Genomic DNA, 27,018 nt, shown 5'->3' with positions numbered 1-27,018 from the left:
CACAGGTAAGAAGCTATTCAAGCTATTCAAGTGCACACATGTATACACAATATTCAAGCGGGTGAAGACACTATTCAAAAGAGAGGGAGAAGTCACTAATTAACCTAAAGAAACTAATTAGAATTTGAATTTCAAATTCAAAAGTATATAGGACACATTCTTACCTTCTAAGAGAAGCTTAAAAAGCTTTCAACATAAGCTTTCTTCTCATCCAATATAATCTTTATTCTCATCCAATATGTAATTTTAAAAAACTAATCAGTGGCAACTTTAGTAATTTTTTACAACTTGGTGAGTACAATGCTAAAAAGGGGTGGAAGTTACTATTCAAAAGGGCTAGTAGGAACTATTATATACATAAATTAGTACTCACATTCAATCAATTGCATTATATTCAATTATATATAAAAAGAAAACTAAATAACTTCAAAAAAAGGAACAAAATAAATCAATCAACCCAACTGATCAAATAAATAAATAACATCTTTAAAGAACAAAAGTTGATTCAAGGTTGATTGATGAACAATATAATAACTAATAAAAATAACCTCTTTTTATTTGCAATAGTGTAGCCCCGTGTTTATCTTTTTTTCTACTTTGTTTATAACATTAAATATGGTAATGGACTGTCTTATTTTTAAGATAATAGCCCATTTAGTTTTCATATTATTATTATCATGTAATAGCTAAATATATGCGCGGTTATATAAACGGCGCTTCTCAAATATTTAAGTGGGCTAATTTGTAACAGGCTGGAATTATATATATATAATTTTAATGGGCCGCTAAGATTTCACAGGGGCTAGAGCCCACCCTAGCCATGGGCTAGTCCGCCCCTGTTGCACCATATTAGTTTCTCAAAACAATACTCCCATTATCTATTTGGTGAAACTTGTATTATGTTGCCCCAGGGTCACAGTCCATAAGAGTCACCACAGGCCCATAGTCCGTAAGAGTCGCTCTTTAGAATTCCAGGGTTTGGCGCTTATGGCGTGGCAGACTACGAAGTTTAAACAGGCTAAAATGTCCCATAATGCTCCCCAGTTATACATATTAGCTGACATGTCCCGTTGACACGCAGTAGCTACCCATTAGTCCATTACCACTTAGCAAGCACAGTCTGTGATGTGTTTATTTTGCCTATGACACAAAAAATGAAAAAAAGAAATCGACTCCACAGTCAGAGGGTTTTTGCTCAATAAATTTCAAATTCTGGTATTTCGTCGACCAGAAGTTTCACAATGTCACCTGCAAACCACCCTTTTGGGGTTTCACAAAAGACCTGACTCCTGAGCTCCACTGGCTCTAAGAATTCTTAGCTTTTACAAGATGGGAGAGATCAGAGATCTAATAAGTAAATTCTGAATTCTACAACGGTAATACAGATTACCTAGATGAAGCAAGACTGTAAAACGATAAACTGGGAGAAGAAGTACTGTGCAGTTAACATACTTTACAGTAAAAACTATTTAGGAAAATTTACAGGAGGGTCCAAGCACTCTACTAGAATGGCAAGATCAATGTCTTTGTCTTCAAACTTCTTGATAAACGGGTGAACCTGGATTAACAAATGTTTTGTAGTTGGAATATAATCAGTTGTTAATATATGTAATTTACTTTGATTTATGTACAGAGCGTTGTACTAACCAAAAGGTCCGATGCTGATGATCTGTCTATTGGGTCCTTCTGAATACTGCACATTTTTAAACAATTACTGAACAGCTTATGAATGAAATGAAGGATAATGCAATTCTATTCACCACGGAATCTGCAAACTATTTGAAAAGGTTCTGAAGATCAAATTTACAATAACATACAGTTTGTAGGTCAGTTCAGACTAAGATACAAAAACAAGAAGTCGATGTGAAGAAATTGCTAACTTATATTTTCTGATGCTATACAAGGAGGGATCATCTGCCTTGTTACTCAACAATCAACATAAGAAAATGTAGCAATACATCTTTTATGTGCTCAAGTCAGCTATCTAAACTTATTGAACTTTTTTTCTGTGAGGAGTGACAAATATTGTTCATAGATGTAGCTATGACAAATATACCACGTCAAGCACAATGTGTTATCATATACCGGGAACATGGAAGTCTGTCCACGATAATACCACTGCCTGTTAGGTACGGCGGTATTTGACACACCCGAAACCTACCTGAACCCGACTCAGTTTGTAACCCAATTTACTAAGAGAAAACCCGAAAGTGATACGAACACGACCTGCTCAACCCGAAACTGACCCAATATGACCCATTATTAAAAATTCATTCCTTCACACTAAAATGTCGATTCCATTAAATTTTAGGAAATTTTTAACTTGGCCGACATTGACCCATTTACAACACGAAGACGGCCCAAAACCCGAAATCGACACCCTTAAATATGCATTGTTCTCTTCATGATATTTCTTCGTTTAACAAAAATATATATATGTGAGTGCATAAACTTGCATAATTTACTGCTTCAGATAGTGGATTGTTTGGAGACCTAAGACAAAATATCAGTATCACTAGTAGCTTACTAGTAAACTCCACCAACTGAAGAATTGACTTCAAGGCATTCTAGATGCAATTATGTAATGAGCAAGACAGTAATAGAAACTCATATAACCGACTATTTTATGGCCGAAAATTGTCTCCACGCCCCCCCCCCCCCCCCCGACAAACAGTAAGGTGCCAAGAACAGATATAGGTCATCGATATGCAACCACCAGAAAACAGTAATCTAAATAAGTAATAGTCCATAATATTCAACCATATAAACAAAGATCTGTTTTTACCAGGCCGAGACGAATGAACAGAACTCTGGAGAGAATTGATCTGGTGGAGCAGAAGGCACGGGGCTTCTAACAATCGCATCCAAAAGCTCATAAAAGCTTGGTGCACCAAGCTGTTCTTCAGACTGTATGTAGGGAAAACGTCCTATAGCACACTCGAGGATCACGAGGCCTAAACTCCAAATATCGCTCTTATAATCATAAGTGCTTCCGCTAATTCTTTCTGGCTGAACAGCCAAAAAAAGAGAAAAAGAAGTAAACAACTTAGCTGTATACTAGGAATAGAAAAAAAAATAGGTCAGAATTCGGATAATTTAAATTATATATTGTTGTGGATTATGTGAAGAAGCATAATTACTATATAAGAAAGCAGGCTATTTAACTAATATACTACTATGTACCCAGGGATAAGGATGATAGAAACACCCACCGACATGTAATTGTATGTCCCAACAAATGTATTTCGTTGGCCCATAGAGCTGGCTAGCATTGCACTCACACCGAAATCTGTAATTTTTACTTCTCCTTTGTGATTTACCAGTAGGTTTGATGGCTTAATGTCCCTATGGATTACATGTCTTTCATTATGCAAGTACACCAGACCCTGTAAAACCTGCAACAAAAGAGACATTGGCGTGCTAACATTTATATTTCTCAAAAATTGGCTCATGTCATCTAACTTATATACAACGTTTGCAAACCTGTTTACAGACAACAGCAAGATATGGTTCAAGAATCGTTTTAACTTGTCGGATCACATCTGCCAAAGACCCACGATCCATGTACTCAAAAACCAAAGAGATAGCTCCATTATGATAGAAGGAGTGGTAGCAAACCACAACGTGTGGGCATTGGGAAGCCTGATTTATTTTCAGCTCCTGTACAATTTGTTTACGAATCTCTTCTTGTATGTTCATTTGAATCACCTATCAGAAAAGCCATGTGCATTTTGCAGTCAGAAACAATTAAATCATCAAGAGATACCATGTAATGTATAATTTCCATGATCACCAATTTGCTAACAGTTGTAAAGAGTCAGGTCTGCCCACGAGTTAAAGGGTTTTACCTTTCAAGTATGACACCTAACACACTGCAAGATTCATATAGCAATAGAGCCATCTGGATTAATTTTTTAATTTGATGTCTACAGCAGTACTTGCATACATAATATTATTATCAATTCGTTAAACGAATCCTTATATCTTATGGAAGAATTACTACTAAAATCCTTCTCATCAGTCGATCATTCGATGAACAGTTATAATTAATAATAATAATAGATCTGTGAGCAAACAAATAAAATTGAGGTACAATGATTCATACGCTTGCATGGAATTAAATAGTGAGTTGCTTCTGTACTGACCTTCAGCGCAAAGAAAGTTCCAACCCATTTATGGCGTACCAGTTGAACAACACCACCACCTCCCTTACCAATCACTTTGATAGTCTCAAGATCTTCCAGTTGAAAATCTATAACATTGCTATCTGAAGGCTGTCCAGATGACCATTTCAAGAAACAAAAATAAAATGATGATTCTCATATCCTTCTAAAACTTAAAATATTTTTACCACCTATTGCAAAATATTACAACCAATAATTCCAGCACAAATTACTCTACGAACATGGCCCAGCCTCAAGAAGCTTATGCCATTTATTAAAAAGCAGATAACATAGAAAGAATCTATTATATACAAATCAGAATTATAATTTTGACCTATTTTGTACCAGACGATTGCAAATACAAAAAATATTTCACAATTCCTTGTTTCCTGTGGGGCATGGTAGCTTTTTACTCAAGACTCAAGAGCTTCTGTAACTACAGACTACTCTAATCACCTTTCATGGAAATTCCATCTCACTAACTTGTAAAGTCTTACTCCTTACATTCTCATTAGTTGAAGTAATTTCAATTAATCAATTGCATTTATAAATTATAGTTCTGATTTCATTAGACAATACCATGAGCGGGTATTTGTGTTCTGTTAGTCAAATCTTCATAATCTGAACTGGATAAACAACTCAAAATACCTAATAAAGCCAAATGTTAGGCAACAAGTTCATCATAGACAACAAGCATATGAACTACACAACTTGATTTAATATCATCCGAAAAGGAAATTACAAGTTAACAACAAAATCAAGAATTATCGAATTAAGATATGTCCATAAATGTATTACGAATGAGCCTAAATACTCTTATTTTGTACAATTAAAATAGCGTGTGTGTGTGCGCATGTGAGTGTGTTTCTCATAGATACGACTAATACTCCAATTCAAGCTAATCGAGAACTCGAAACAAAAAAATTAAAAACCCAAAGCAAAGTCTTACAATCGAATCATTCTCTTCGGAAATTAAACGCAGTCCTTTCTGATTCAACATCAAATCTCCGTCCTGAAATGTTCCACTAGCAGTCCTACAATAAACAACATTCACACATTCCAGTTCACATTTTATTCCAATTTACAATTAGTATCTATTCGATACTTGTAAACAGATCGATAACGGATAAATAAAAATACAAATAAAAGTAATTCGAGTTGAGAAAGCTTACAAGAAACTAGTGATAGGCGTTTCTTGAGCAGGTACAGAGAGCTTCAATTGCTTTAATGGCTTCATGCTCTTCATGATTTTAGGAGGAGAGAGATGTTAGGGTTAGAGAGAGAGAGGTTGTGAAAGTGATTAAGAAGGCACCGACTGATTTGGTAATAATTTGAAAGAAGAGGTAATTATTTTGTTTTGGTTGTGTGTGATTTTGAATGTAGATGACCGCCAAGGAGGTGATGCAGTGGAGACACCGATAAAATGTGCAAACGGTTATGATTTATGAGAGGTGGGAATTTTTCTATTATATCCCATATTAATAAGGTATTTTACGCATATATTCTGTTTTGTTCAATAATTATAATATGTCTTATAATTAATCTTTAACTCATGGATAACTTATAAATAATATTAAATTATAAAAAAATATTTGTATACTTTATGTAATTAGAATACCTCTACGAGTATTATAGTTGGCGCTAGATAATTTAATATCTTAGATTTTTGTTACTACTCGTATCTCTTGATATATAAAAAGTTTTTATTTTTGGCCTAAAATTTCAAAAATTTAGGTTTTTTTTTCGACCACATTGCGGCCAATTCTATATGTTATATGTATCATCTTAAGAAATAGAAAATCGCAAAATAATAATTTTTAATTGTTAGTTTTTATTCTCTTTTTTTGTGAAACGTAACATTCTTTTTATTATTTTAACATCTTGAGTTGCTTTAATAAAAATAGTAATTTATTATTTGTAAACGGAATTAAAAAAAAAACAAGTGTGTAGCTCACAAACTAGGGTATATAACACTTAAAATAATATTAATTTGAATTTCAACAATTGTAATCTTTTTTTGTTCTTTTTTTAACTTAATTTTTTTAATTTTCAATTTAACAACCTGCATATCATTATTAATTTTTAAATAATTGATTTATGTATTACTTTGTTTCAACCGGCGCTTAAAGTGTCTTGTTTGCCATTTCCTTATACTTGTGAAAAATTATTCCTATTATTAGTAAGTAATTTATGGAAGAAAAAAAATCATGCATTTGTTAGTAAAAAAGGTCATCTAAGTCATTTACAAATATAAATAGTAAATTTAACCATAATTAATTTAAAGTGATGAAATTTTTTGAATATAGGATATATTTGTAAATACGATTATAAATAGGACATTTTTGTAAATCAGTTTTCAAAACGGGATATATCGGTATAACACCCTATTTTTTTCGTAGATAACCCGCAACCGCTACCGTTCGGTTGTGCACCGGGTAAACTCTACGGTTTCACGCAATAGTCTGCAAAACACGTGAAATAAGGTAAACCGCATTTAAGCGGCAGGCTCCGGCTCAGGAGGCATAATCATAAATTCTCCTCCCGGGGAATTCGAATCTGTGACCAAGACGATAGTTATCCTCTGTTTAACAACTGAGTCAATCCTTGCGGGCATATAATACCCTATTTTGTTTTATGTTCTCTTGGAAAACTTGTTTAATGTTATTTTAGGAAAGCTATATTATATGTCCGGTTATATATAAATTACTACTTTTAATTTTTATAATTTTAACTAAAATAGATAAATTGGTAATAGTAATTTGTTCAATTTGAAGTACTAGCATCATTGAGTATGGTTGGATAACTACAATAATTTAGAGTTTATCATTTATCAGTTCAGCCTTCGTTCATCCAATAATTTCTTAAAACAAAAAACATATTTGTTAGCGGTTTCTGGGTTTGACTCTTACTCATCTCGAGAATTTTTTGAAACATATATTCATTTATAAGTTGAAAAGTCATATTTATCAAAAAAACGCAAGTAGTATCATTTAGTATATACTCGTGTAATTTATTTTAATACTATTTCGATAGTTGCAGGTTGCTTAATTTAAAGTAGTGAGGGTGATTTAGTATATAAAATATATATGCTAGAATTTTGATTTGAAAGATAATTTTCAAAAATGTTTGGAAAAAAACTTACAAAATTGAAATCGAAGGAAGAGAGAGGGAGAGAATTAGTAGGATGAGAGAGAAAAATGTTATTTTCACTATAGTGTCATTTAGCGATGAGCAAAAAAATCGAAACGAAATTGAAATCGAACTAAAAACGGTAGAAATCAATCAAAATCGAGACGAATGAAACCACATCGAATTAAAACCGAAATATTAAATTGTTACTAATCTTTCGGTTTTGGAGCTAGACTGAACCGAGAAAACTGAAACCAACCCGATTATTATTATCATTATTATTATTATTATTATTATTATTATATAATTATAAATGTTATAATATATATATAACAAAAATAAATAAATGTATAATATAAGAATTAGTTAGATTTACAAGTTTTGGCCCAATTTGTGTTAGGGCATGTTTTGCCCGGGCTTGAAAGTCAGTTTATGACTTGTAAGTCCGTAACAACTTATCGGAAGTGTTTATCGGCTCAACTTATAAGTCGAATTTATAACTTATAAAGTGATAAGTTGAATGTTAGTGATGACGTATTTTTTTCTCAACTTATTTTCATTTTTCACTTTTTTTATTAACTCCAGTTTAAAAAATATATGTTTTAAAATATTAATCTAAATTAAAATTTACAAATTAAGATAATTATGTTTAAAAATTGTTTATTTGGTTCATTTAAGTAAAAATAAATCTGACTTGTAACTAAAATCATCTAAACATTTATATAATTTATAAGAATTCATATACTTATCTCGTAAGTTACTTATTCATTTTAAGTGAAAAATTACTTATTTTTAAAAATTTCAATGTGGAACTAAGTCTGGCGTGATCAAATTCGGTCTATATCAAGAAAATTCTAAAGGTAGCTGCCGGAGCCTGGAGTTTGTACCAATTTAGTTGAAATGTTTTTTTTTTTTTTTTTTGACAAAAGTTGAAATGTTTTACTTCACTTCTTGGATAAAATTAATGGATTTGCATTTTGTTTGTTCTTTCACTCTCAGCGGTGGGGGGCAAATTGGCAATTCCTTTATAGTGTTTATTAATAAATTTAATTCAATGACACTTCTTTTGATTTTCATACATTGTATTAAACTGTAGTATGTCATTTTTTTATTCGGCTTATGCAAAATTCGAATGATGCGCTTGTTTTTTAAATTAAGTAATATTTTTATTCAAATTATAGTAATTTATTTTTGGCCGGTTTTTGAATTGAAACTAAGATGATTGTAACCGAACCGTGATTTTAGAAAATCAAAACCGATGATTCGGTTGCGATTTCCGATTTTCAAAATCGAAAATATTCGATTCCGATTTTGTCGAAAAATTGAATCAAACTGAACCGCGCTCTCCCATAGTATCATACACTTAGCATGCCGACTAAATTAAAATTAAATCCAAATTAACCGAGAGAATGAGGAGTGTGCTCTTTTAAAGAGAGAGTGACTTGCCATAACCTGTACCTTGTTATAAAATAGTGTAGATGATTAGTCTAATTCTTTAAAGCCTAGGAGCGTTCATCCTAAGACTAAGTGCATCTCCGAGTACAATAATATAATTCGAATTGATTCGAGATTATACTTATCAAATAAGGATGTAATTTGAACCGGGTTAATGATTAAGTGAGTCGCCGAAGTGGGTACGAGGTATCAAATTGGTCATTGAACTCAAAACAATCTCAAGTTGGTCACCTAAGTGAACTACGAGTACATTCCGTTAGTGAATGTTAAAATGTTTGACGGGAATAACTGATGTGTTAAAATTTATCCGATGTGGTATAAGTCTGATTGGATAACGACTCTTGTTTTCTAAATCAGCAATGTAACGACTCTACTGTTGATATAGCATGTATACATACCCAGTTCTTGTATGTCAAATAGGGTTCATAAATATTTTTCAAGTCCCCAATTTGCTAAAAAAAATCAGTCAATTCTTTCTACCATAACAACATAACAATGTTCAAGTATGGAAGCCCTAATCTCAACCGTTCATCAAGTTCTTCAGTTGGTTCAGAATTCAAAAATTATTTTTGTGGAAAAACATGTAGAATGTTCATGTCATGGTCTTTAAAACTTTCTGGAAGTAAATTTCGTTATGTTACAAATCACACATATGATTATCTTTATTATACGTTTTCATAATTGAAATACATTCATTTAACATATTTAAGCTTTTGTAGGATCGTAATTTTTTCGAGTGGTATGACAATGACTTCACTGGTAGAACGAAAGATGTTGTGGTTCATTTGAATAATGGGGGGATATTTCTGGATGAAAAAAAGAATTTGGTTGAAGAAAAACTTGTCATGGAGATTGAGAAAAAACTTGTGATGAAGACAAAAAATAAGAAACTTGGAAAAATTGTCAAATTGTTTAGTTGTATAATAACGGTGTTGGTAGTTGTATTGATGATGAAAATGCACTATTAAGTGCTTAACAATGGGCCTATTTGGCCAACAACATATAAGTCACTTATTGACTTATAATCCCGTAAGTACTTATCGAGGAGTGTTTGTCTACCTAACTTATAAGTCGAATTTTTAACCTATAAGCTGATAAGTTAAATGTTAGTAATGACATACTTTTTTCAACTTATTTTGATTTTTTGTCTTTTTATTAACTTTAGTTTTAAAAATTATATTTCAAAATGTTAATCTAATATAAAATTCATGAAATAATATGATTATATTTAAATATTATTTATTTTGATTTATTTAAATAAAAAAATTCTGACTTGTAAGTGAAACTATCCAAACACTTATATAACTTATAAATATTCATTTATCTATCATTTATAACTCACTTATTCATTTGAAATTATAAGTTACTTTTTTTAAAATTTCCCAAACGGGCACAATGTAATGTTGGTAGCTTTTGTTAAGTGCTGAACAATGCAATGCTAGTAGCTTTTGTTGTATTGTAATTCCATCCATGAAATGTAATAATATATATTCCAACCATTTATCTATGTCATAAATAAGTTCACAATGATATGTTGAACCCATTCATTAAAACAGGTTAAATCATTCACAAGAATACGTTTAAATTATTCATTACAAGCAACAAAATATTTAAAATCGGTTCAAGCCATTAGAAGCTTACTTAACAGACAATAAGTTCAAAAATAAATACGTAAATCATTATAAACAATCATAAATCAAGTTCAAAAGATAACTAATTTTCTTGCAGATTATGGTTAACAAGTCATATTCAAGACTAACTGGAAGTATTCTTCTAACATTCAACTTCAGTCTTGATTGACTATGATTCCCCTCTTATTCATCATCTGCATCACCATGTTCAGCTCCATAGAGAATATCTTCTTCAGTTGCTTCCTTCCGCTCACTGTTGTTATTCCTCCCACTGTTGTTACTCCTCCATAATACATAAATTTTCTTTTAGGTTTGTATGCTCTTTTTGGCTTGTTGTTTGACCCTTCACCTTGTTTCCCTTCCTTTGCAACAACTTTTCCTCTAGCATTGTTGGTTTCTTTAGCTGGTGGACCTTTAGGATTTGGACACTTATTATTTCTATGTCCAGCATCCCACATAAACTACAATGCATAACCCTTTTATCATCACATGTTTTGTTCACAAGGTCCACAGTGACAGTATATTTCCCTTGTCTCACCTGCATTGCATTAAAGATATTCAATTACAAGGCCCATGCAAGATCGTATTTAATATAAACAATATAACCTTTAATGTAAATCTAGGATGTAAATATGGGGATTATGTGTTGTAATTAGAGGACTGTATCAAATAATATCAGTTGATATCAGGGGATACGTTAGGCTGATATCAGGTGACATGATAGGCTGAGATCAAGTGATATGTAGGCTGTAGATCAGGGATATGCAAGCTGTAAATTAGCTCTGTTGTACGTATAAATATAGGAGCTCTGATGTAACAAAGTTATCAAGCGAGTTCATTCAGTCTCTCATATTATCATGGCATCAGAGCCTAAACACAGTCTTAGTTTTTTCTAGCAGTCCCGTCTGCATCTCTTCTTATTTTTCTTTCCCAGCAGTCCCATATGCATCCTTTCTGATTCTTATTTCTAAACAGTTCTGTCTATTTTTCTTCGGTTTTCTTTCCCCCTGGCACTTCTCTTTCTTCTATCTTGAGTATAATGGATTCCCAACACCACAGGTTGGCGGTAAGACTAGATGGAAAAAAATATTTTCTATGGGCTTCTTACTTCAAGAACTTTATGGAAGGTCAGGATCTGTGGAACTATGTTGACGCTACTAATCCCAAACCAACTGAGAAGGCGAACCAGTCTAAATGGGTGATAAACAATGCTAAGATCAAAACATGGATCATGTAATCGGTAGAGAATTCTATTGCTGCAGTCCATTAAGTATAACACATCTCACGTGGGAGTATCTAAAATGCATCTATAGGCAAAACAATGATGCGAGGATGTTTCAGCTTGAACATGATGTAAATTATTTATCCCAAGTATTCAAGAATTTTACTCGACAATTATGTTGCTTTGAAATGAAATGGATATGATTGAAGAAAAGATTCCAGAGGATGCCTTAGAAACAGTTCTAAAACTCAGGCTCCAAACTCGAGCTCGACAATTTTTGATGAAACTTAGGCAAGATTTTGAACCTATTCGTGCTACTATTCTGAATCGAGGCGGAAGTTCTAGTGTAGATACAATTATACCAGACCTACTTGCAGAGGAAACACGATTGAAATCGCTCTCTTCCCAAGCAAATATTTATGATGTTGCATTGAGTGCGGATGTCCAGAAAGCGAAGGCTCGAAATATGAGCAAAAGTGAGTGTTTTATCTGTCATGAGACTGGCCATATTGCTATTCACTGCCCCAAAAGGAAGGGGACCACAACTGTTTCTCACTTTTGTCGATATTGTAAGGCTGAAGGACATCTGATTGAAAATTGCAAGATCAGGCCTCCACGGAATCGAAGTCACATAGCTTATATGACCTCCGTGCCTAATACTTCAGCTGAAGGTACTGGAACTTTGAACCAACATCATGTTTCTCAGTCAAACTCTCCTTCACCTGACTTTCTTCAGCAAGTTATTCAAGCACTTCAGGATTCCAATATCATTCATGCCCTTCAAACCTCCAATGTTGGTAAGACAAATACTCAAAACTCGTGGATAATAGATTCTGGTGCTTCCCATCACATGACTGGTAATTTAGATAATTTTAATTCTAGCACTCCATATGATAGAAGGACAAAAATTGTTTTTGCTAACGAAGACACCCTTCATGTTGCACGTGTTGGGTCATTAAAAATTGGTTCTTTAAATCTCGAGAATGCTTTATATGTGCCAAAATTATCTGCTAATTTGATCTCATTCAGTCAGTTAGTATAACAAAATTGCATAGTCTCATTTTCTTCTTCTGGTTGCTTGATCCAGGACCTGAGAACCGGGAAAGTGATTGGGAGCGGCCATAAGCATGGGGGAACTCTTTGTCCTGAATTTCAACGTACCTTCTGAAAGTGTTTGTCCTAAATCCAATCATGTATGATGAGTTATGAAGAACTTTCTTGTATTCTTATTTGATTTCATTAATATTAATAAAAGACTTGTTTTAGTTTTATTATGGGCTTTATCTATTTAAAGTGTTTTGAATAAGATGTTCCATAGTTTAGAGTAAAACTTCTAGAATTATAATGAGATTGTAATAGTGAGATCTAGAAGATGATAACTTTAGACTTAAATAGTTCCTGATCACATGATAACTAATCGGAAGTTAGTGAATCTGCAAAGATTGGAACATACTATGATTGCTCCCTTCAGGAGGATGTCTGTTCTCACAGTCATTTATGTGGTGACACTATAGCTAGTATGTAGGTGCTTATTAAGGAATAAGTTCATTGAACATGACTCGATAAGTTGGACAGTTAATGGATATTACTCACGTGTCAACAGTTATTCACTGAGTGATAGTTGTACAAGTGTCCTTAGACTTGAGATCGTTAAAGTTATCTTGTATATAATGAAATGTGCTTTGGTTTAGTCCTTAGTCTCAAGGACATCCATTAGGTCTATTTAGGGCATAGGGATTTGTGTATGGAGATAGTTAACGTCAATAGAGGATCTACCCCTTCCAGTATAGGAAGCGAATATCCTATGTTATTCTTAGTATGCGAGTTCTGGAATCTCTGGCCAGAGTGTATGAAATTGTGTATGTTTGTGCACTAGAGACAACACTATAATGTTTTAGTTGAAGACATTTGGATTATTAATAATTATGTTCTATCGATTATTCCCTTATAATTTATTAATTCTTAATTTACTGCGATATTTATGTTAGATTAATAAATGTCCTTGGAATATGATATGCAATTCTATATCTCTAAGTACGTGACTTAGAAATGAGATTACGAGAATAGTATCAATATTCCTAAATGTCCCTAGTCGAGTATTATTATTATGGGACAATAATAATGCATTAAGACTAGTGTGTTTGTTGATTGATGATCACATCTGATTGATCATAGGTATAGTGATACTAAAGTCAAAGACACAGGCAGATGTACATGTACATGGTGCTGGACAGACCCGATGTAAGATTCTACATATTTGTTGTGTCATAAGTAATTTTCACAGTGATAATGATGTAATGGTCTTTAGACCTGAAGTCATTATATTTCTATACGAGAATCAATATACACTGATTTCATTAAAAGATATCCTTGACCGGGTAATGATAAAAGTGGACATTGTGTATGTTATGAATCATATGAGAAATATGAATGATCTAGATGAGATTTAACCCTCCTATTTTATGAGTGATATTACTGGCCTCTTGTGTGAACTAGACTACGAAATACGTGGCCACGCTCAAATGTTGATTTGATATGATAGTCTACTCATTGATCAAAGAAACTTGGATTAAACTATGATGAGGATGACACATTACATGCCTCTAGTTTAACTTAAAGGGATTATATTACATTGTGTTAGATATGAATACAACACAGAGGGGGGTGAATGTGTTTTGGCTTAAATATTTACTTTTTGATCGACTTTGGGTTTAACAGTTGGTTGTTATCAATGATTTTGTAGAATAGATGTTAAACATAAATAACAATGCAAATATGTAAAACAAAGATCTTCAAAACTCACTTAATTTTATATTAAAAATTAAGCAGTGTTTTGCTACAAAATCTCTAAGTTCTTGGTTTAGAACTTAACTTCTTTCTTCAGAGAGAATCCAATTTCTAATCTATTCAGTCCTATCTTAAAAAAAGACCTCAATTAACTTTATATGATAGTTAACTTTGGTTTACACAGTGAACAATAAGAAGTGCTAATCACTTTTCTAACATGTCACTAATCACTTCTATTTAAAGGAAAAGTGAGATTTTCCATATCTAGATTAGCATATCTTCATCCACTGTGTATTGGTTGATCCTCCTTTGTCAGTTAATCTTCACCATTAATCTTGCAAATCTCTCAAGCTGCTTTTTGTAGACTTGTCAATCCAGCTGTGTGAATTGTTTGTTGATTTGCAACCTTGGATATTGAACTTTTCTGCAATTCTGTACTTAGAGAAATTTCTTTACTTCGAGATTTCCAATTAAGCTGTAGAGAACTCGACATCTCGATAGGCATGTTGGCTTGTCGATATCTCTGAAACTTCATTGTTGACTTGACTTATCGACAACTCTGAGTTCTCTAGTGAATTTTGGTTTATCGATAACTCAGAGTTCTCTAATGGACTTTGGTTTATCGATAACTTAGAGTTCTCTAATGAATGTATACTTGTCGATATCTCTGAGTTCTCGAATGGGTATCTGACTTATCGATATCTCCAATAGCATTTCCTGAGTTCTCGATAGACAATTCCTGAGTTCTCGATAGGTCTTTCTGAGTTCTCGAATGACTTCTCTATAACACTAATTCTGTGACTTGTAGAGATCTTGACTTAGAATGTTTTTCACCAAACGGAATTATTCAACTCCAAGCTTCTTCATAATTCTTCTGAGGCATGACCTTCTTGATCTTCTTCCAGATAGAACTCTTAGGCTTGACACTGTTTAGGGAAAAATGCTTCAGTCTGCTCCATTTACATTTTACAGACATTAAGTGTTACAAGTATAAATTACAGATTAAGGTTACAATACAACTAATCTTAGGGTTGTCAATATGACTTAGTCTTGTTATGATACAGGCATATCTTGCACAACACATTGTATACTATTCACAAAAGGTTTAATCGATCACCGATTCAATTATTATTACTTGGGTAGTAATGATGCATTACTAGATGTCGCTCATTATTTACGATTTTAAATTTGATTTAAAATTCGTTGTCAACGTAATAATAACCTATAGGGTCACACACTAAGAATGCTTGAATGATTATTTAATTTAAATTGGATTTAAATTATATTAAAGTAATTCGAATTATTTATAATATTAATTAAGTATGACTTAATTAATTAGATAAATATTGATATTCAAATTTACTAATATTAATTATGAAATTTATTTGTTAAATTATTAAGTGAGACTTAATTAAAATACAAATAGGAATTTTGAATTAATAATAACTCCTAATTAGTTAAGAGTTATAATTTGTTTTTCTACTCTCTACATAACATCTCTTGTGTGGCTGATTTTTGGTGAAAAAGACTTTACTAAAACCCTAGCCACCAAGAGAGAAGATAGAGAGAGCAAGAAGAAACGAGTTTGTGCTAGTACACATCCAATCCTTGAGTTTAAGCATTCGTGTGGATATGGATAGAGCGTTGATCGTGAAAGCGGGATGCGTGGTGATTGAACAAACTTTAGATCTTCATTAGTCAACTAATTGGTAAAACTTCTTAAGGTAAACAATCTGATCTACAAATTAAATATATGTTTTTCGCATGGTTCGTGTGGTGGGTTTCGGAAATTCTGATTTTTGACATTTTAATTACTGTTTTCGTTGCGTTTATGTGCTAGAAAAAACCCTTCAATTAGAAAGGAGTTTCTAATTTGAATTAATATGAACTTTGCATTATGAATAAAAAATCATATGATTAAATTTGATAGGCTTGACACGAGATCCATGTCTTGTATTTAATCAGTTAATTGTAATGGTAGAAGGAATTCATTATACGATAACTAGTCACTGACAGGTTCTTGGTATTCTAAGCAGTGAATTCATATTATCCGGATAGTCACGATATGTTGAGAAGCATCACTCACGATGTAGAATAAATATAATTAATCAGTTAATTATATTTAATGAATTTTAGAATTCATATAAATAATAAATAGAAGGTTTATTATTATTTATTTCTACTATCGACTTAATATTGAACCTACAGGGTCACACCATAAAAAAGATTAATTTATTGATGAAGGTATTTTGAGAGAGCAAGTTGTTTCTTAAAGAGTTTAGAAAAATAATAATGATTAAAATAATTTTAATTATTATTTAAACATTTTATAAGATAAAGTGTGAGATTTATATAATAATATATATTGATATATTAATTATATGAAAACCTAGTGAGCCCTATATAAAGAATGAGATGAGAAGGGTTTTAGTATGCACTTTTGTTTTTGTGAAAACTAAGTTGCCACCCTCTCCTTCGTCTTCATCTCTCTCTCTCAAAAGAAAAGGGCACCACTTTTATAAAGCTTCATCTTTATAAAAGTTTCATCGAAGGATTATTCTTGGTGGATACTAGTAGATTGCTTCACACTCTGAGGAGCAACTGCTAGCATCCATTGTTATAAAGCTTCGATTTTCAAGGTATGATTACGATTCCTCTGCTCCCTTAATTTTATATATTTTTTCTATATGTGCGATACATGGTTTTACGGAATAATTGCTATATCATGCTTCCTCTTGTCCGTAAATTCCTTCATTGGCATCGGAGCCAGGTTCTGCATATAGAGATTCATATAAAAAAATTCAGATTTTTTTTATGCATGTATAGATTTATTATAATTTTTGCAAGTTTATTTAGATTTAATTATGAATTAATTTGAAATAATTTTTATATTGGATTTTGACCACTGATCTAGGTTCTACAAGTGTTGTAGATCATCTAGGTATTGTTATTCATAATTTTGTGATATGTAGATTATTTGTTATAATTTTTTTTAAAATTGTTTTAATTAAAATTTATGAAATAATTATGCATGTGAATAAATATGAATTTAATATTTGCTTCCATCCATTGGCTGACCTTGTAATTGTTGCTATAGTAAATGTATTTGTCAGTTTTTTTTGGGACATAAATGTAATAACAGTTAAAAAAGGGGCCAATAATGACAATAATAATAGTTATTATTAATACTACAATAAATGAATTCGTCAGTTTTTTTTTGGGATTTATATAATAGTTTTGAACTGTTTATATTCGCGAAAGTGTTTTAAATCTTGTTTTAATTGTTTTAATTGTTTTTAAATACTATAATAAACCCATACGTCAATATATATCAATGTCTGACATGATATTTCTTGCATGCTTACTTGTTTATTTATTTATTTTTATATATGAGATATATGCCGATGTTTATCATGCGATGATAGATTTAGGTGAACTTAAATCAAAATAAGGCGTACTCTAGAAAATCTAGAATATGAATCGTTTCTTGCCTTAACAATAATATTATGAATACAATCATGAGATTCTTGTGTTTGTGAAACACGTAATTAAATATGAATTTTTAATATTGAGAAAAAGGATGATTCTGTTAAAAACGGATTTCGATATGTAAGAAAGGGGTATTAAGTGACGCCTCTTGACAGTGCTCCCCCCGATCTGGGAATCATACAATTATCGATTATTGATTTAAAATATTTAATTTAAAAGGAAGAATCTCTTTATAATATGATTATGATTGTAAAATAATATAATCCCTCTAAAATTAAATAATATCAAGTACTAATTGGCCAATGACACAACGGGCTTGTGTCGGTCATAGCCTTCCAACATGGTAGAAAGTAGTTCTCATTTTTGAATCATTGTCTTTTCGTGCTACATCCGAGGGCTTTGATTTTGAAATAAGAAATACTTGTCTATTGCATAGAGATGTGTACAATGAATTGGAATCTAATGGTTATTACGTGGTACAGCCGTGGACCGTTAGAGACTGATTCAATTGTATGAAATGTTGGGTTAGACTTGACTTAGAATATTGAGTTTGTCGTGCTACAGCCGTGACTCAAATAATTCAAGAGGCTAAATTTTTATTAGGGAATAACATAAGATGTAATTGACAATAGTTGTCTGTCTATTGAACATCATATGGCATTTCGTGCTACAGCCGAGGTTTTGTTATGGAATGCATGATCCCTATTCCCACTAGCATTATGAATGCTTAATTTTTCACTTAGGGGGTTGTATAAATTAGATAAACTAGTGGGAGCCACTTATGAATAAAGACCCGATTCATATAGTGTTTTGAAATGTAATTGAATATTTACTAAGTGTTGTTATGTATTTATCATTTACAGATTTACTATATACATTATGTCTTCTGCACTATCACTCTGGAGTATACTAGATGCTCACAAATTAACTGGTCCTAATTTTGCCGATTGGCTTCGAAACTTGAGAATTGTTCTCAGGGTTGAGAAGCTGGAATATGTGTTTGACTCACCTAAGCCTGTTGAACATGCTGATGATGCACATAATGATGAATATGTTGTGTATCGTAAGTGGATAGATGATACAAATGTTGCTCAATGTATCATGCTAGCTTCCATGAACATTGAGCTATGGAAGCAGCATGAGCATATGGATGCTCACACTATCTTAACGCATCTATAAGAGTTGTATGATGTGGGAGGGAGGACATCTCGATATGAGATATCGATGGAGCTATTCGGCTGTATGATGTCTGAGGGATCATCTGTGAATAACCGTGTACTTAAGATGATCAATTTGATTGAACGTCTTGGACAACTTGGTTTTGTCATGGATGGGGAGCTGACTCAAGACTTGGTCTTGCAATCACTTTCGGGTTCGTTTTCGCAGTTTATTGTGAACTTTCACATGAATAAGCTGGATGTTAGCCTGGCTGAACTCCACAACATGTTAAAGACTGTGGAATCAAATTTTCCCTCTAAGAAGAGTTCTGTTCTTCTAATTGGTGAAGGTTCTAATTCTAAAAAAAGGAAGAGGAACCCTCCCAAGAAGAAGAAGAAAGTAGGTGAGAAAAAGCCGATTCCACCAAAAGCTGAAGACCCCAAGAGCAAAGTTGTTTGCTTCCACTATAACAAGGTGGGGCACTGGAAGAGGAACTGCAAGGTTTACCTTGTAGAATTGAAGAAGAAGGAGGGTAGTGAGACTGTCGCTTCTGATTCAGGTATGTTCATGATTCAAGTGAATATGTCACTAAATCATTTTTATACTTGGGGATTAGATACCGCCTGTGGTTCTCACATTTGCAATTCGTTGCAGGGACTAAGGAGAAGTAGGACTCTCGAGAAAGAGGAGGTGATTCTACGAATGGGAAATGTAACAAGAATTGCTGCTGAAGCTGTAGGATCATTTGATTTAGATACGCCTACGGGCAAGACAATTATTTTAAATAATTGTTATTTTGTTCCATCGATTGTGAGGAATATCATTTCTATTCCCATGTTAGACTTGGCTGGATTTTTGTTTGTTATTCAGAATAATAAATGTTCAATTCTTAGAGATAACGTTCTTTATGGTAGTGGTATTTTAAATAATGGTCCATATGTATGTGATGTAGAGCATAATTCACTACAAATTGAACATACTAATAAAAGAAAAAGGGATGATGAAAATTTTACCAATTTATGGCACTGCAAACTTGGTCATATTAGTGAAAATAGACTGTGGACATTACATAAGGAAGGGTTACTTGACCCCTTTAATTTTGAATCATATCCTACATGTGAGACTTGTATATTGGGTAAAATGACCAAATCTCCATTTAGTGGACATGGAGAGAGGGCTGCAGATTTGCTAGGATTGGTACACACAGATGTATGTGGACCAATGTCTACGCAAGCCATGGGTGGATTTTCATACTTCATTACTTTTATAGATGATCGATCTAGATTTAGATATGTGTATTTGATGAAACACAAGTCTGAAGCCTTTGAAAAGTTCAAAGAATATAAAAATAAAGTGGAGAAACAAACCAAACATAGTATTAACACCATTCGATCAGATCGAGGTGGTGAATACTTGAATGGAGAGTTTCTAGATTATCTCAAAGAAAATGGTATAGTCTCTCAGTGGACTCCTCCATATACTCCACAGTTGAATGGGGTATCTGAAAGGAGAAATGGAACTTTGTTAGCATGGTTCGGTCCATGATGAGCTATGCAGATCTTCCAGTATTTCTTTTGGGGTTATGCATTGGAAACCTCGGCATATTTACTAAATAAGGTGCCTTCTAAATCTGTTCTTCAAACTCCATATGAGATATGGAAAGAAAGGAAACTGAGTCTTAAACACGTTAAGGTTTGGGGATGTCCAGCTTATATCAAGAAAGTTGACCCTGATAAGCTGGAATCTCGATCCATAAAATGTAGATTTGTGGGATATCTTAAAGAGACTTTGGGGTATTACTTTTACACCGATCATAGGGTATTTGTCTCCAGACATGCTACCTTTTTGGAAAAACAGTTTATCCTTGAAGGAAACAGTGGGAGCAAAATAGAACTTAATGAAGTTCAAGAAGCGCAAACTACTACGGTTAAAGAGGAAATACATGTACAGACTGAACAACCTTCTATGGAACAACCCATTCGTAGGTCAGGGAGAGTGTCTCGCCAACCTGAGAGGTATTATGGCCTTGTCATTCATTGATGATGACGACCCTATGACCTATAATGAGGCTATGAGTAATATTGACTCGGCCAGGCGGAGACCTATAAGGCCAGGCTCGTGGCAAAAGGATTCAGACAAAGGCAAGGGATTGACTTTGATGAAACTTTTTCGCCTGTAGCCCTGTTGAAATCAATTCGGATTTTGCTTGCGATTGTTGCTTACTACGACTATGAGATCTGGAAAATGGATGTCAAAACGGCCTTTCTCAACGGGAAACTTGAAGAGAAAGTGTATATAATGACACAGCCAGAGGGTTTTGTTACCAAAGGGAATGAACACCTAGTGTGTAAGCTGCTACAAATCATATATGGATTAAAGCAAGCTTCTCGTAGATGGAACATCCGTTTTGATGAGACAGTCAAAGAGTTCGGTTTTATCAAAAATGTAGATGAACCATGTATCTACAAGAAGGTTAGTGGGAGCGCGATAACATTTCTTGTACTGTATGTGGATGACATACTTCTTATAGGAAATGAAATACTGATGCTACAATCAGTCAAAGGGTGGCAATCGAAAAACTTCACTATGAAGGACTTGGGAGAAGCATCCTACATTCTCGGTATGAAGATCTATAGAGATAGATCTAGAAGAATGATAGGTTTTACCAAGGGTACATACATCGAGAAAGTGCTTAAAAGGTTTAGCACAGAAAATTCCAAGAGAGGTCTCATACCAATGAGCCATGGAGCATCCCTTTCCAAAAGGATGTCTTCTAAGACACCTGAGGAAATATAGCGTATAAGTAAGATTCCTTATGCTTCAACAATAGGATCTATCATGTATGCGATGTTATGTACTAGGCCTGATGTTGCTTACTCGGTTAGTGTGACAAGCAGATATCAGCCCGATCCAGGAGAAGACCACTCGAAAGCAGTGAAGAACATCCTTAAGTACTTGCGAAGGACTAAGGATATTTTTCTTGTTTTTTGGTGGATCTGAGTTGAAAATAGAGGGTTATACTGACTCTAGTTTTCAATCAGAAAGTGATGATATCAAATCCATGTTAGGGTATGTGTTTACTCTGAATGGCGGTGCGATTAGTTGGAAGAGCTCCAAACAGTCTACAACGGCTGACTCCACAGCGGAAGCAGAGTATATAGCTGCAAGTGAGGCTGCAAAAGAAGCCGTTTGGATGAGAAAATTTATTTCTTAGTTGGGAGTTGTTCCAAGCATTGAGGAGCCTATTGTGTTGTATTGTGATAACAACGCAACAATAGCACAAGCCAAGGAACCTAGGTCTCATTAAAATTCTAAACATGTTTTGCGACACTTTCATCTGATTAGGGAAATCATTGAAAGAGGAGATGTCAAGATTGAGAGAGTTGACACACATAACAACGTAGCGGACCCACTCACAAAGTCATTGTCTCAAATTCACTTTGATCGTCATAAAGAGAAGATGGGTATTAGATACCAGGGTGAGTGGCTTTAGTTCAAGTGGGAGATTGAAAGTGTTTGTCCTAAATCCAATCATGTATGATGAGTTAGGAAGAACTTTATTGTATTCTTATTTGATTTCATTAATATTAATAAAATACCTGTTTTGGTTTTATTATGGGCTTTATCTATTTAAAGTGTTTTGAAAAAGATGTTCCATAGTTTAGAGTAACGATTCTAGAATTATAATGAGATTGTAATAGTGAGATCTAGAAGATGATAACTTTAGACTTAAACAGTTCCTGATCATAGGATAACTAATCAAAAGTTAGTGAATCCGCAAAGATTGGTACATACTATGCTTGCTCCCTTCAGGAGGATGTCTGTTCTCATAGGCATTTGTGTGGTGACACTATAGCTAGTATTTAGGTGCTTAATAGGGAATAAGTTCACTGAATATGACTCGATAAGTTGGACAACTAATGCATATTACTCACGTGTCAATAGTTATTCACTGAGTGATAGTTGTACAAGTGTCCTTAGACTTGAGATCGTTAAAGTTATCTTGTATATAATGAAATGTGCTTTGGTTTAGTCCTTAGTCTCAAGGATATCCATTAGGTCTATTCTGGGCATAGGGATTTGTGTGTGGAGATAGTTAACGTCAATAGAGAATCTACCCCTTCCAGTATAGGAAGAGAATATCCTATGTTATTCTTAGTATGCGAGTTCTGGAATCTCTGGCCAGAGTGTATGAAATTAGAAAGGAGTTTCTAATTTGCATTAGTATGAAATTTGTATTATGAATAAGAAATCATATGATTAAATTTGATAGGCTTGACACGATATCTATGTCTTGTATTTAATCAGGATATTATAAGGGTAGAAGGAATTCATTGTACGGTAACTATTCACTGACAGGTTCTTGGTATTCTAAGCAGTGAATTCATATTATCCGGATAGTCGTGATATGTTGAGAAGCATCACTCACAATGTAGAATAAATATAATTAATCAGTTAATTATATTTAATGAATTTTAGAATTCATATAAATAATAAATAGGAGGGTTTATTATTATTTATTTCTATAACCGACTTAATATTGAACCTACAGGGTCACACCATAAAAAGATTAATTTATTGATGAAGGTATTTTGAGAGAGCAAGTTATTTTCTAAAGAGTTTAGAAACATAATAATGATTAAAATAGTTTTAATTATTATTTAAAAAATTTATAAGATAAAGTGTGGGATTTATATAATAATATATATTGATAGATTAATTATATGAAAACCTAGTGAGCCATATACAAAGAATGAGATGAGAAGGGTTTTGGTATGCACTTGTGTTTTTGTGAAAACTAAGTTTCCACCCTCTCCTTCTTCTTCATCTCTTTCTCCCTCTCAAAAGAAAAGGGCACCACTTTTATAAAGCTTCATCTTTATAAAAGTTTCATCGAAGGATTATTTTTGGTGGATACCAGTAGAGTGCTTCACACTCTGAGTAGCAACTGCTAGCATCCATTGTTATAAAGCTTCGATTTTCAAGGTATGATTACGATTTCTCCGCTCCCTTGATTTTATATGTTTTTTCTATATGTGCGATACATGATTTTACGTAATAATTATTATATCATGCTTCCGCTTGTCCGTAAATTCCTTCACCTTCAAGCACACCTACATCTAGCTCACCGAATTGTTTTCTTGCTCCTTCTGCTGTTGAAGTAAATAAAGCTAATCAATTGTGGAGACTTTGGCATAATCATCTTGTCCATCCTCATGCTTTTGTTTTGAATTCCATGTTTTCCTCTAATGCTTTGACATATAAGATTGATCATAATTCTGAAATTGATAAAACATGCGAGGAATGTGCACTCTCTAAAGCACATACTTTAACATTTCCTAAGAAAATAAATAATGATGTCTCAGCTTTTGATATTGTTCACTCTGATGTTTGGGGACCATCTCGTGTAGGCTCACTAAGTGGAAAATTTTTATTATGTTGTATTTATTGACGATTGGTCACGTTACACTTGGACATATTTTTTACGCCACAAATCTGAAGTCTCGCAAGTATTTAAATATTTTCATGTTATGGCGCAAACACAGTTTAACCAGAAAATTAGGATTCTTCGTACAGATTCTGGTGGTGAATATATTTCAAAGGAGTTTGAATACTTTTTAGCTACTGAAGGAATTATTCATCAGAAAAGTTATCCTCATCAACCCCAGCAAAACGGTGTCTTCGAGAGAAAACATAGACACCTAATTGAGACATCGCGCGCTCTTCGCATCCATGCTGGTTTACCAAAGACGTTCGGGGCAGAAAGTGTGGCAACATCTACGTACTTGATCAATCGTTTACCAACTCATGTGCTTGGTAACATATCTCCACTAGAAAAGTTATTTGGTTATCCACCTGATTACGGAAAGCTTCGTGTTTTTGGTTGTACGTGTTATGTCCTTCTTCCCAAATCCGAGCATTCGAAGATAGAAGCAAAATATGTTAAGTGCATCTTTCTTGGATATTCAGAAACAGAAAAAGGATATCGTTGTTATGATTGGGAAGGCAAGAGAATGAGAATTTCAAGGAATGTTATATTTTTTGAAAATATGACATATTTTAACTCTTCCATTCCTAACTCTACACCAAATGTTAAGCATTATGTTCCTCTATCAACGTTCCCACCTCATGTGCAGGGTATCATTACATATCAACGTCGAGCAAGAGTTCCCCTTCCAATGGCTCCTCAATCACGGACTCCGGATACAGGTAACAACTCATCTCCTAGTACACCTTCTCCACCCCCTCCATCACCACCATCACCGCCTCCAAGGCGCTCCTCTCGTAACACAAAACCACCTGATCGGTTTTCATTTTTATCAACACTTGATTCCTATGTTATTCCTAATTCATATAAACAAGTTGCAGATAGTGCTGAGTGGAGTAATGCTATGCAGGATGAATTAAAGGCCTTACACCAAAATCAGACATGGGAGCTTCTTCCTAAGCCTCTACATCATCCGGTTATAGGATGCAGATAGGTTTACTCATTAAAGTTAAGGTCTGATGGTTATTTAGAATGGTATAAGGCACGCCCCGTAGCTCAAGGCTATAAACAAAAATATGGCATCGATTATGCTGAAACGTTCGCTCCAGTTGCCAAAATGACCATCGTGCGTACTTTGATAGTTGTTTCAGCAATTCGCAATTGGGATATCTACCAAATGGACGTTAAGAATGCCTTCCCAAATGGTTATCTTTCTGAAACAATATACATGCGTCCTCCTGGATTATCAGTTCCACCAAACATGGTTTGTAAATTGAAAAAGGCAATATATGGATTAAAACAATCCCCTCGAGCTTGGTTTTTTAAGTTAAAAGGGGTGTTACAAAAAGCCGGATATCGTCAAAGTCACAATGATCACTCTTTATTTATACCTTCTACATCAGCAGGAACTACCTTCACACTCATCTATATTGATGATATCTTAATCACGAGTAACGATCACCAAGGTGTACAGAATCTAAAGAATATCTTGCAGGAACTCTTTTCAAATGAAAGACCTTGGTCTTGCATCTTACTTTCTTGGCTTAGAAATCTCTAGAAATGCTTAGGTCTATTTTGTTAGTCAATAAAAATATACTCGTGACATCATTGAAATGGCAGGTCTTACTGATGATAAAATTGTGGATACTCCTCTTGAGCTAAATGTTACATACAGTAAAATAGATGGCTCTCCAATCTGAGATCCGACCCTTTATCGAAGCATCGTTGGGAGTTTGGTCTACCTCACCGTGACACGTCCAGATATTGCCCATGCCGCTCAACTTGTGAGTCAATTTGTTTCGGATCCTCGCAGACTACACTTAACGGCGGTTCATCACATTATACGTTATCTTCGTTCAACTCCGGCTTGTGACTTGTTCTTTTCAAATACTAGTCCTTTAGATTTGTGTGCCTTTTCTGATGCTAGTTATATCGGTTGCCCAGACACACGCAGATCTACTACTGGCTACTGTATATTTTTGGGGAGTTCACTTCTTTCGTGGAAAACAAAGAAACAATCCATGGTATCCAAATCATCGACTGGAGATGAATATCGAGCTATGTCATCCACGTGTAGTGAAGTTGTTTGGCTAAGACTACTATTAAATGACTTTAATATTCAGCTTCATTCTCCCACACCGTTATTCTGCGACAACGAAAGTGCAGTAAAAATTGCAAGTAATCCTGTTTTTCATGAAAGAACAAAACACATTGAAGTTGATTGCCATTTTGTTCGGGAAAAATTTGAAAATGGTGATACCAGTCTACCTCGTATTTCCTCCAAAGAACAACTTGCTGATTTCTTTACAAAATCCCAAACGAAGAGCCGACACAATTTTTTCATCAGCAAACTAATGGTTCAACAAACATAAGTTTGAGGGGGAGTATAAACAATATAACCTTTAATGTAAATCTAGGAGGTAAATATGGGAATTATGTGTTGTAATTAGGAGATTGTATCAAATAATATCAATTGATATCAGGGGATATGATAGG

At 33.7% G+C, this 27,018-nt stretch overlaps 1 protein-coding gene across 1 annotated transcript; it reads right to left on the bottom strand.

Annotated features, from left to right (window-relative positions):
- Positions 1-1,155: 1,155 nt before the first annotated feature.
- On the bottom strand, positions 1,156-5,601 carry LOC141688834 (mitogen-activated protein kinase kinase 6). The gene is made up of 8 exons (XM_074492950.1): positions 5,336-5,601; positions 5,113-5,197; positions 4,146-4,274; positions 3,484-3,708; positions 3,213-3,395; positions 2,786-3,009; positions 1,648-1,693; positions 1,156-1,558 (listed from the first exon to the last, which is right to left on the bottom strand). The coding sequence occupies exons 1-8, from the start codon at positions 5,407-5,409 to the stop codon at positions 1,466-1,468; spliced, it is 1,059 nt and encodes a 352-aa protein (XP_074349051.1). The 5' UTR covers positions 5,410-5,601; the 3' UTR covers positions 1,156-1,465.
- Positions 5,602-27,018: the final 21,417 nt, after the last annotated feature.

Source organism: Apium graveolens, chromosome 10, assembly GCF_009905375.1.
Source record: "Apium graveolens cultivar Ventura chromosome 10, ASM990537v1, whole genome shotgun sequence".
NCBI lineage: Eukaryota > Viridiplantae > Streptophyta > Magnoliopsida > Apiales > Apiaceae > Apium > Apium graveolens.
Note: the sequence above shows the minus strand (reverse complement) of the source record. Positions and strands in the feature narration are given on the sequence as shown.